Source organism: Bison bison, unplaced genomic scaffold, assembly GCF_000754665.1.
Source record: "Bison bison bison isolate TAMUID 2011002044 unplaced genomic scaffold, Bison_UMD1.0 scf7180017864066, whole genome shotgun sequence".
NCBI classification, from domain to species: domain Eukaryota; kingdom Metazoa; phylum Chordata; class Mammalia; order Artiodactyla; family Bovidae; genus Bison; species Bison bison.
Window position 1 is genome coordinate 684,287 of NW_011494638.1, and position 12,921 is coordinate 697,207.

Genomic DNA, 12,921 nt, shown 5'->3' on the forward strand with positions numbered 1-12,921 from the left:
CTTATGTCTGTCTGTCTACCTACCTATCTACTGACCTAGCAGTCAAGAGAGGTAAAACAACAGTGCTAAGATGTTCATAACCTATGAAAATTAGGATTCTAACTTTTTTTGTGGGTGTGAATACAGCATGCAATGTATGGAAGTTCAAAGAAATCCTATGGCTAATTCTTTCATATATCAAAAAATCTGTACATCAAAAAAACTTTTGCATGTCAAAATTTTGTGACATATACCAAATATGATATAGAGCTTTAACCTCAAGCTATGTTTAAGGTCAAAATCTTGGGAATTCTCTGACAGTCTAGTGGTTAGAACTTTACATTTTCACTGCCAAGGGCCAAGGTTTGATCCTTGGTCCAGAGATAAGATTCCAGAAGCTAGCGCAGCCCCTCAAAAAAACAGATCAAAATCGCCAATACTGAGTGCTGAAGTTACACATTCTCTTAATATTATGAATTTAGGTAGAAGTGACCCACTGGATCACTTCCTTTCACAAAATCATGATATTTCTTCACAAAAGAAAATGGCTAATTTGGTTTTTAAAATGTACAAGAATTCTCTAATGTCAGGATAAAGTTTTATAAATAGCCTGATTTCAGCTATTATTATAAAATTTTAATTCTATTCAGAATATATAAGCTTAATAAGTAGGAAAACAAAAAATGGAAACTTCATATTAATTTAAAATGTCAATTCCTAATTATAAACGAGTTGTACTCTCAAAGAGAATAAGTTTTAAAGTCCAAATAATGGTCATACTTTGAATAAATATTATTTATAAGTAATAGTACATAATAAATAATTACAAATAATAAGTTATGACTAGATTCCCAGGCTAGCCTACCAAAAGCTTCTTAACCTATAATATTAGGCCATTTCTTGCAGCATCAGGAACAAGTCTAGATTCTGACTCACAGAAACAAAAGGGCCATGCTCCAAACACTGAATCAATCCTAGCTAATGTTCTAAAATAAAGAAAAAAGCAATTTGGGGCACCATCTGACCATTCTAATAACTTTCATCAACCTCCTTCTACTGTCCACCCCCACCCCAATCTCTCTGCCTTAATGCTGCTCTAAATGCTCACAATGGTGTATGATCACCCAGAAATAGTTGGTGTGCTCCACTTACCTACTTTCCCTCCCCCTTGCATGCACATTACAGATGTGTAGTTCCATACTGGTTTGGATTTCCTCTAGTTGTATATTCCAGAATGCAAGGTTCAGAGTGACAAACAATAAAGATCTGTTGGTCTCTTATGCCTTTTATGATTAGCTTTCACAACAAAGCCCTGAAACATTCATTTCCTCAGTGCAGCTGATTCAAGTTGCTTATCCTTGGAAATGAAACACTAATCAATCCCTGTCCCATGTCAGGCACATGCTAGTTGCTGAACCCTGGATTCTCAGTTCACCTTTCCCACAACCCTTAAAGCTAATGGTATTTGAACAAAAAGAACTGAAGTTCTGACAGGTTATGTAATTTGCTCAAGGTCATTTGGCTGAAGTGCTAGATTTAGAATTTCTATCTAAGTTTGATCCTAAAGCCTTAGGGTCTTAACTCTATGCTGCTAAAAAGGACACATTTGAGCCAATTTTATAACAAAAGATAGCCATCATTTCAATATTCTTCAAAAATATATAATTAAATATACACTTATTAATCTAAGTGGTTCTCCTGTTGGTTTAATTTCAGTCAGGATAACAAGGGGAAACTTTAAAAACTGTAAAAAACCAGGTACTGCATAAATGGGTATTTTTAGACAGAATGACCTCCCCTAAGCTACACCTGAGAGCACCTAGCTCTTTGCTCATGAGTACAGATCATCCTGTCTATACAGCAAACCAGTCAATATATATAGCATTTCACACCTTATAAAGTTCTTTGACACATTATTATCTTACCTGAAGCTCAGAAGCAACACTTGGAGCCTAGTACATTTTACATATGGGAAAACAGGTTTGGAAATTGATCCCAAGTCACAGAGCCTGTAAACGAGAGAACAGGCCCCAAATCTACACTCTAAATCCTAAGTCTTTATCCTACTTGTACTCATAAATCTGAAGTTATCCAATCAATTTAATTTCTCTCTCTTTCAAAGAAATAGCAACAGGAACAAATTCAGTATGGTGGTTGGAGAGCGGAGAGCTACCAACAAATGCTTCTGTGTGGATTATTTGTTAAGTAAATGTATATACATATATACATTTATATAAACTTAGAACTACCTATACCAAACAGCTTTTGCCTACACCTTAGTTATTTTACAGAATTTTATTTCAACTTAGTGAGATTTAATCAATTTTAAAATATCATCTTCTTTTAAGTTATTTGCAAATATATTTTAAATCTATTTTTTTAAATTAGGTATAATGTTGTGATAATAGCCTGTCGATAATGCAAGAAAATCCCTAAAATGAGAGAATTTCAGTTGGTGTCAGTAAAACAATCAATGATTTCTAGTCATCTGCTTCTACTCCTATTTGCTTCACAAATATTGAGATAAACTAGTGATTCATTTTTTTTAAGCACCTCCTACACACCCACCATGTATAAGTCCATCAGCTAGGTGATGGAAATCCAGTTGTGAACAAGAGACAAGGTTCCTGTCCTCATGGAACTTAAAATCTAGTCGTGGAGACAGACAATAAACAAAGAAAAAAATCACATAATATGGTAAATGCTACGAAAGAGACTGTGGAGACACAGAACAAGGACCCTAATTTAATAAATAATAGTAGCTGCTAACTTTAATTGAGCACTTTAGATAGTGTAGTCAGAGAATATCTCTCTGAAAAATGATATTTAAACCAAGATCAAAAGAATGACAAGGAGCTCCCCACGTGATGACTGGGGAGGTTTTTCAGGCAGAAGAAATAATGGACACAAGGCTGTGAATGGTCACTGAAAACCTAAAAGGTGGCCAGTGGGACTGGGCAAGTTGAACAAACATAAGACATTCAAAAAGCCTTATTATAATTTTACTGAATGAGTTTCTTTTATATGAAAAGGAATATATGTGAAATCTTAATTCAGGTTATTGCTGGGTCTGTTTTTGGCATTACACATGGATTAATGGCTAATATTTTGAGTAGCTACTGGCATTTTTAGCCAGTTGATTCTGTTTCGATTTAATAAGGAAGTCTAACATAATCAATGTCAGATTTTTTCAACCATTTGAGGAAAGACAGAATTAACTACTGACAAATTGACTTTGGTTTACCTACTGAGAAAGAAATACTGTTTCCTGGTACTGCGATTCTGCTTTCTCATTTAAAAAAAAGTCAGTATTCAGTTGGAATTTCTAAGTTAAACATTCCCTCCATTTTTAAAACCCTCAGCCTTAATTGAGTGGAAAATACTACTGTAATTAGATGCAAAGTTGAGAAGGACAAAAGAATAAATGAATGTAAGTATTCCTTATTTAACAACTAATTTTTTTCCTATACTTGTTCACAGTGCAGAAAGTTCAGGCCCCACAGGTTTCTTCACTTTTTGAAAAGGAAATCAGCTTTTGAGTTACTCTCCCTGTGTACACATTAGCTTCTCAATTCTGCTTCCAATTATCTTTTCTTCTCATCCTTCAAAGAAATGACAGTGTTCTATCCACTGAATCATATCTTTCTTACAGGATGACAGGCAAAAACATAAGGAACCTCTATGTTAATCCCTTTAGAATTGAGTCTCAGAAGTTGTATCAATCCAGCACTTATCTGACAGATACTGATGTGTCAAGACCCATCAGTGGATGAAAGGCCAACAGTAGTCATTTTCGGACTTGAGATCACAGTGAGTATATAAAACACATACAGCTGAATTAGCCCCTTTCTTTTGTCCTCCCCAGCCTTCCCTAAATAACTGACTTAATTAGAATATGTCCAATTATAGGAAAAGCTGTTCACACATGAATATTTACTATGTCCCAGCCATAGTTCTAAGCACATTATATACACTAACTTATTTACTCAAATAACTCTAAAGGCAAGGTACTATTACTTCCTCCATTGCAAAGATGAAAAAGGTAAGGCACAAATAAGATATATAGTTTTCTAAGATCATAATAATTAGCAAATCTGTTTTTTATTTCCCTTGGGCCTGTTTTTAAACAAATTTGGCCCCAATATCTTATAACATTTTAATACAACATATTCCTACCAGAGGGTTTACAGCATGTACCCAAGCCTGCCTTTTCATATTGTTCATGGGGTTCTTAAGGCAAGAATGCTGAAGTGGTTTGCCATTTCCTTCTCCAGTGGACCATGTTTTGTCAATACCAATAACCTCAGATAGGCAGATGACAGTACTCTAATGGCAGAAACCAAAGAGGAACTAAAGAGCCTCTTGATGAAGGTGAAAGAGGAGAGTGAAAAAGCTGGTTTAAAACTCAACATTCAAAAAATGAAGATCATGGCATCTGTTCCCATCACTTCATGGCAAATAGATGGGGAAGAAGATGGAAACAGAGACAGACTTTATTTTCTTGGGCTCCAAAATCACTGGAGACAGTGACTGCAGCCATGAAATTAAAAGATGCTTGCTCCTTGGAAGAAAAGTTATGACCAATCTAGACAGCATATTAAAAAGCAGAGACATTACTTTGCCAACAAAGGTCCATCTAGTCAAAGCTATGGTTTTCCTGGTAGTCATGTATAGATGTGAGAGTTGGACCATAAAGGAGGCTGAGTGCTGAAGAATTGATGGTTTCGACTGTGGTGCTTGGAGAAGACTCTTGAGAGTCCCCTGGACTGCAAGGAGATCAAACCAATCAATCCTAAAGGAAATCAACCCTGAATATTCATTGTAAGGACTGATGCTGAAGCTGAAGCTCCAATACTTTGGCGACTTGATGCGAAGAGCTGTCTCTGGAAAAGACCCTGATGCTTGAAAAGATTGAAGGCAGGAAAAGAGGATGACAGAGGATAAGATGTTGGATGGTATCACAGATTCCATGGACCTGAGTTTGAGCAAACTCAGGGATATAGTGAAGGACAGGGAAGCCTGGCATGCTGCTGTTTATGGGGTCGAAGAGTCGGACACAACTGAATGACTGAACAACAACCCAAGCTTACTTTGAATCTGGGCTAGTTCTCTTCTTAGCTGTGTAACCTTGGATAAGTTACTGTGACTATTTCATTTATGAAATGAAGATGAACAACAGCACCTAGTTTCTTGAACAACTGTGATGTTTAAATGAGTTATATAAACTACTTGGATCAGTGCCTGGCACACAGTATGTAGAAGAGTTAGCTGTTACTAGTAATAGTACCACCACTACCTCCACTGAGGGAATTTAGCAAAAGGCTGTTCTATTTAATCTAGTCAACACTTCTTGTCCTCTGTCATTTCTGTTGCTTGATTTACATTGGCTAACAATGAACTATTAGCAAGTTAGAAACTCATCTACCTCCCATGCTATTTTTTTCTAGTCCTTACCATTTCTTTCCCCATTTCAGTTGCCCAGGAAGAAATGTTTGAGATTAAAATGATTTGCATATACTCTAGGTAAGTTCATAAGCCACTGCAATACTAACGCTAAACCCTAAATTTGTAATATAATCAAAAAGGGGGTGTCTCAGTCCATTTAGTCTGCAATAACAAAATACCATAACTAGGTAACTTATAAACAGCAGAAATTTATTTCTCACAGTTATGGAGGCTGGAACATCCAAGATCAAGGCACTAGCAGATATGGGTACCTGGTGAGGATCAGCTTTCTCACTAGGTATTTGTCTTTTCATTATAACCTAAAATGGTGGAAGTGGTGAGGGTACTTTCCTGGGTCTCTTTTATGAGGGCACTAACACCATTCAATACGTCTTCACCCTCATGACCTAATCATCTACCAAAGGCCCCTACCTCTTAGTACCATCATCCTGGAGCTAAGGATTTCAATCTGTGGATTTTATGGGCACACAAATATTCAATCTACAGCAGAGGGGGGAAAAAATTAAGCTTTCCTCTCAGTTTAAACCTCAAAAAAAAAAAAAATCAATTGCTTGGTATTTTATTTGTGCAACAGGTTTTGCATTAATAGTTTTCACTTAATACTCATAAATGAATGACTCATGAATTGAAACACAGTATGTTTAAATTATTAAAGTTTTAATGATTTCCTAGATATTATAGGCCTTAACCTTTCATAACAGTTGATAAGTTCAGACAACTTTCTTGGAAATATCTGATGAAGAAACTCTAACCAAAGCAAGTGTGCATGCATACTAAGTCGCTTCAGTCATGTCCAACTCTTTGTGACCCTATGGACTGTAGCCTGCCAGGCTCCCCCTGTCCAGGGGGATTCTCCAGGCAAGAATACTGGAGTGGGTTGCCATTCCCTCCTCCAGGGGATCTTCCCCACCCAGGGATCAAACCCGCATCTCTGGTAGCTCCTGCCTTGCAAATGGATTGTTTATCACTGAGCCACCAGAAAAGACCAACAAAGCATAAAGCACAGCAAAATTGACATTTATCTTTTAAATTAAAAAGATTTTGATTCTACTTAAACTGTTATACAATACCATGAATTTAGGAATTCTGAAACCTTTGGGGCTTTGAAATCAAAACATAAGCTTATATTATTTTGAAATACATTTTTATAGAAAAAAACATACCATGCATTCAAAATATACAAAATTATAAATACCACATATTTATAACATAAATATTAAATGTTAAAAATGTAAAGTGCTTTAATTACATCTGTGCAAAAACCATACTTTAGACATCTCTTGAAACACTGAACATTCAATATCTAACTAGGATCAGATCCAAACTTAACATCCTTGAGTACAAGGTGAAATAACATCATTTAACCTCTCCAACTGCCCAGTTCTAGTCAGAATTTAACACCATTTAAACAGGTATTCCTAGGAAGCTTGGTCCGCCCATGCCACCCTCTACACATAGAAATTAACATATTTATACTTGTAGTAACAAAAGACAGAGAAATAAATTCCACATATATCAAGCATTCTTTTGTAGCTTTTATATATTCTCAGATACCTATACATTAAAAGCCTATTAAATCTGCTAGAGCCTTAGCAGGTTTCAGGCTATGAATGTGAAACAAAACAAGGTACTACTAGGCTATTGCACATTTGACTAGTTCTTTACCTTTTCTGAACATATTTTATAACTGAACATATAAGCATCTGTAATATCTTAACATAATTATCATGTATTTAAAAACTACTATGTGCCAACCAGTGTCATATTTCTTTCTAGCAACTATGAGAAGTTGGAATTATCCCTGCTTTACAGAGAAGGAACCTGAAACTCTCAGAAATTAAGTAATTAAATGAAGATTACAGAGCTAGGAAGTAATGGAACAAGGATACAAATAGAAAAAGTCTGATTCCAAAACCTGTGCCAATGATAACATCAAAGACTCATCTCTGGCAGCATTGTGCAAGTAATGTTATATAACTGCTTAAAAATCTTAAAAAAAGAAAAAAGAGAAAAAAAGATTTACCTCAGACTGTAATAAAATTCTATTGACTACTGTAAAACATTGCCATTGTACAGTAACATCTTAGTTATCTGAAAGTACAGTAGAAATTCTCTTATTTTCACTTAATCAACTAGCCATATTGTCCAGTGCTTTCCATTTCCTCCATAAAGTAAACTGACAGATACTAGCAGCTAGTAAAGTACTTCCAGTTTCCTGTGCACTTCTACTCCTGCTAGTTGAGTTGTGTGCTTAACTAATGGCTAATATTTGGAGTTTAGTCCCAAACTTGCTTATGCCACTCAATAGTAATGAACTTATTTGAGTGCAAACAAAAGGTTATTTCTGTGAAAACCATGTTGACTGCTTTGGAAATAGAATATTTTGATGAACATAATTTTGATGAATATATATTCCTTCTTCCCCCAAGGCACACTCCTGTTGACTACACAAATATCTTTATAATTCTTGGTATACATAGATATCTATAAAATTGTACTAAACATTAAAAAAGAATTTTACATTTTTTAAATGTAAAATATTCCACCCTTTGATTTGTTTACAAAGTCTTATTCCACTTTAAAGAAATCAAAAGTAGAAATCTTTAGGTTTACATTTTTGGTGTGGTTTACATAAGAAAGATCACATCTAACTGATTAAACAGGCTCCATTCTCTGCCACTCCCATTTCTAAAGAAGGGCCTTCTAGCCTACATCAAAAGACAGGCAAAATAATTAAGGCATTATTTTTTTCTGATTCCTCACTTTAACTTTTTAGATTATCCAACCGACTACCACATGCAACTGTGTAGGATAAGAGACTCTTTTTGTACTTATTTAGAAACTGACGCACATTTGTATCCCACTCAGCAAATATCTCAGACTTTCGACACTAGAATTCATATACATTCTCAGTTTCTGAATGAATATCTGAAGATTCCCCTATTTACTCTCATTTTTTAGAGAACTCAGTGCTAAGTATGGTTATCTAGTTTTTTAACCACAGATATTAAATGCAAGAATAAGCATATTGACAACAAAGACAATTGACAGCATGGGAATTCAAAAATCAGATATTAAAGTAAACAGGCTGAAGGGGTTTAAATTAGAGGCAAAAAAAAAAAAATCTTTGTCCACATATTATGAGTACAACAGAAAATATTTTGGCATTTAAAGAGTGAAGTTTCAGTCATCCAGAAAACAAACTCATACAGACTAGTTTCTTAGACACCAATGTAGAAAAAGTGAAGTATTACTGTTGTCTAGCTCTCCCATAACTGTCCCTTGCCAACTACAGATCAAGAAATCAATTCAATGGGTTATGCAAGCAATTTTTAAAAACTGAAATAGAAGAGAAAAATACAAGACCACAATGCACGTAGTAAGTATGTTTTCTGAAAAGTTTATTTCAGTATTTCTGTACTATTTGCAAAGTCAAAGATATTACTTACTCTAGATCATGGTCAAAAGAAAGCCATGGGCCTAAAGACTCATAAAATATAGTCTCAGTACCAAACTTTCGATTCCCTCATTTTTACATCATAATGCTAAAGAAAGACACAATTTTAATGAGAAAAAAAGTCACTTCTTTAGGAATCTTGATGCATAAATGTATTTACTTTTTCTAGTAATCTACATTAATAGATAACATTTTATCATGCTTAGTACTAGTTTTGGCTAAAATAGAGATTTTGTGTAAGTATTTAAAGTAACTTTGAAACAATGACTTTGATTTTATTTGTTTATTCTGAGATGCAATTACTGACCTTGGTGCCAGCTTTCCAAAGTCACTAATGTAATCTAAAAGTCTAAACTTGGCAATCTACATAAGCAACCTGATTAGTAGCAATATAGTTGCTAATACTTAAAACATACAAAGCTGATTTTAAGAATCAACCAAACAATGAAACACTTAAAAACTAATTTAAACCTCTAAATTAAGTATGGCTTTCTCCACTTCTTTCTAGTGCATTTTAAGAAAATATCACCAAAGACATATTTGCGTAGAAAAGAGAATTTGACTTTCTAATCCACTTTGAAAATAATATGTGGAAAAAATAACCAGTTTAACACATATCTTTTCAAATTATTTTATTTTTAAAAATTATTATGTGTTTTTTTTTTTCCTGTCTTATTTATTTACTTATTTACTGCCACACTGTGCTGCCTGTGGGATCTTAGTTCCCTATCAAGGATCAAACCTGTGCCTCCTACAGTGCAAGCACATAATCTGACCCACTGGATCACCAGGGAATTTCCTATATCTTTTTTTTTAAATGAGCATCTAATTCATAAGGATAAATTAACATTTCCAATCCAAAAGTCTCACATTTGGAAGGGACTCTGTCATCTAGTCCAACTCCTTACCAATTACATTAATCCTCTTCTTATAATATTCCTTAGAACCAAATTCCCATATTACTGAAACTCCTAACTACCACTGTATTAAAGTCTTCTAAAGTTGGTCCTTGCTATGAATCTAAAGCAGACTGATAAATGGGTTTTTCAATTCCTTTGAAGTGCTTGAAAAACACAGTGTATACATTATTCCCAGAAGTCCTGAAAATACAGGTTTAGAAAGAAAATGGCACATTTACAGTACTTATTATAGGGATTTCAGTAGCCCTGTCCATATACTGATATACTGCAAAGTACTCCAGGGATTTGTTCAAACTTTGAGAGTTTGCTTAAAGCATAAAAATCAGCAATGACAAATAATATCTGTTAACTCAAACAATCTTAAATTTTCTGTTTATCAAGTTCAAATTCTCAAACTGAGGAAACTTGTAAACTTTTTTAAAACTGAAGTTAGACTGACTTTACCTAAAAATGTGTAACTCTCAAATGGTATCAAATTTTGTGACTCCAGATAAAAATGCTATTATTGAAAATTTCACTTTTAGTATCTCTTGAAACTAACATTCTGAAGACACTTTTGAAGAATGTCTTCTCCCATCTAGTTCCGAACTCTTCCCCGTGCCCTTCTCTACCTTACCAGCTGGAAATCTGTAACAGAAATAATCATATGTAATTCAGTTGATCCTGCCGCAGAATTAGGTTAACCTTTCTAAAATGGGGCACAAGAAAAAAGAAATCCTACTTAAATTATGTACCTCGGTCTGGCTTCATTTTCACGTCGATATCCACCCAAGGTGCTGTGAAATACACGTGTGGGTTCTCTTCAACAGGCTCGCCGCTGATTTTGCAGCTACTGTTTCGTTTTCAAAAGGCTAAAAGAGGTCAAAATAAAATTAATCTGGTCCTGCCCTAACACTCGATCTTGCAAGAAAACTACTGCTAACAGGCCTCTTCTGGCACTAAGAGCGGTGACAGCACCATCCGCAGGTCTGAAAAAAGCAAAACTCTACACCGCCTCCCCCATCGACTCCGGACCAAGCACCCTTCTTCCCCGCCCCTGTGCTCTCCAGGCCAAAGTGTCCTTCTTTGACACGTCTCCAAACCAAAAGGAAGATCTATTTATAACTTGAATGTACAGGCGGGGGGGGGGGGGGGGAATCGAAGCAACTCAAGCTAACTAACCCCTTTAGTAAAAAACGCCTCTGGGAACAGTGGCACCTCCGCAGTGACTGGTATAGATATGCTCGGACCTGATGACTTGGGCGCAGGAAACTCTTCAAGACCCCAAACGCCTCGCCGACGCTCTGCCCGCCCCGCAAGGCCTCACCTGTGTAATTACCCTCTGGCTAGTCTTCCTGCCTCAACCGCGGCCAAGTTTACACAATGAGAGGGTCAGAAAGAAACGCGAGACATCTCCTTGCGCCCAGCCCCCAGTCCCAAAAGAACTGTACTGTGCTGCCCCGGGTCGCCCCTGCAACACCCCTGGCCCTGAGAGGCCGGGCCTGAGGGTCGTCCCGGGAAGGTGTTTACAGCCGGGCGATCGCCCCTGCTCGGTGCAGCCTGCCGGTGAGGGCCCCTTCCGTCCCGCCGCGGCCCCGGATTTCCTTCAGTCCCGCCGTCCGCAGCGCCGCGCCGGCCCCTCTCTCAGCCGGAGAGTTGTTTTCATGGCTCCCTCGGCCGACCTCTGCTGACTAACTCTCTCTCTCGCCTCCCGTCCCAATACCTCCTCCTCCTGGCACTTCTCTCTCCGCCGTTCGCCCAGCGGCTCACATCACACTCCCACCTCAGACGTGAGGCTCCGAGAGGCGCAGGGCCGGCAAAAACGGAGTGTGGCGCGCAGCGGCCCCCGAGGCTGCGCTAGAGGCCCATGGGGGCCCGAGACTACAAGCCCGACGCGGCTCCCCGGCGCCCCTGTGGCCATCCACCCCCGCCTTGGCCGCCGCCTCGCTCCGCTCCCGACGCTCAGCCCCTCGTTCTGCCTGACTCGCACCCGAGCCCCGCGGCCCTCGGGCTTTGGCCGCCTGTCGACCTGGCCAGCCCGCTCGCCCCGCGCCTCTGCCAGCTCCTCGCCCGCCCGCTGTCTCTAGCTCTGGCGCCCCAGCTCCCCGGCCCCCTCGCTCGCCCAGTTCTTTCTCTGCTGTTTGCCCTGTCAAAACACTGCCCGGGTCACGTGTCCCAACAACAGCCAACCCACCGCTCGTCACTTCCTCCCCGGCGGCCTCAGCAGCTGGCTCCCGGTTGTTATGACAACGCCCGGCGCGCCCAGGGGCGCTAGCCTGGGGGCCTGGGTTTCCTTGCAGGTGCGGCGGGTTGCGAGGGGCTGGCGGAGCCCCGAAGGCCCGCGAGGCGCCAGGCGCATCGGCTGCGCTCGCCTCCTGTCTGCCCCTCGAGCTGGCTGAAGCGCGTCTGGGACCAGGAACCAGAGCTGCGCTATTAGAGCACAGAGTAACCGAGGAGATGTCATCCGAGGGCCTGCCCGAGACGTGGAGGATAATTATAGTCTCCTCCTCCACCTCCTCCACGCGGGATACTGGCGCAGAGCTGTGACCCATCCCCGAGTGGCTTGCAGTGCACAGTGGAAGCTGGATCTAATTGTGGCCGGGACAAGAGCGTGGGCCTCCATACGCTTCAGGGACTGGGGAGTTTAAGAACAGCCCTCCTCACCCTAAATTTTTTTTTTTTCACATCACTAGGGATTTTAGTAGGATTCAGAACCCAAGCTCCCGAGGCACTTGCTGTGCTAAAAATAATTTTTATAATCTCTGAAACACTGACTCATGGCAAGAGGACACTTTTGACACCGTGTTATTGTTGGGGAGCTGTAATTTTGTTGTTGTGCTATAACAATGTGACATGATGACATTTCATGTTGCGATGTTGTGTCATCATTTCAACACAAACAGATGACAAGGATCTGCTGTAATTAAAAAAAGCAACCCTAGCAAGGACTGAAGCTATTAGTTACTCAGTTTATAGACAAAGTACATATGGGGTTGTGAGCTTAAAATAGAGACAAAGTACAAAATTTACAGTCCTCTTGGTTTCAGTATAAAAACTCTTTTTAAAAAAAGAAACAATTTTGCATACAAGAATCACAACGGGCTGAGAAGGAAATAGCAA

General features: G+C 38.7%; 1 protein-coding gene across 9 annotated transcripts in view; it reads right to left on the bottom strand.

The window, feature by feature from the left end:
• FAM214A (family with sequence similarity 214, member A) overlaps window positions 1-12,079 on the bottom strand; it is an 84,836-nt gene extending 72,757 nt beyond the window's left edge. For 4 of the 9 annotated variants that reach the window (XR_825016.1, XM_010836759.1, XM_010836753.1 and 1 more), the window contains exons 1-2: window positions 10,984-11,501; window positions 10,557-10,673 (exon numbers count right to left, since the gene is read on the bottom strand). Coding sequence is in view for 8 of the 9 variants with exons in the window: in XM_010836759.1 (XP_010835061.1) it covers window positions 10,557-10,572 (16 nt within the window). In the remaining variant the exon portion in view is untranslated. Of the gene's footprint in view, window positions 1-10,556; window positions 10,674-10,983; window positions 11,502-11,524; window positions 11,767-11,791; window positions 11,940-11,995 lie in introns of those variants that run through there. The other 5 variants (XM_010836758.1, XM_010836757.1, XM_010836756.1 and 2 more) reach the window with 5 other exon arrangements.
• Between the last annotated feature and the right edge of the window lie 842 nt (window positions 12,080-12,921).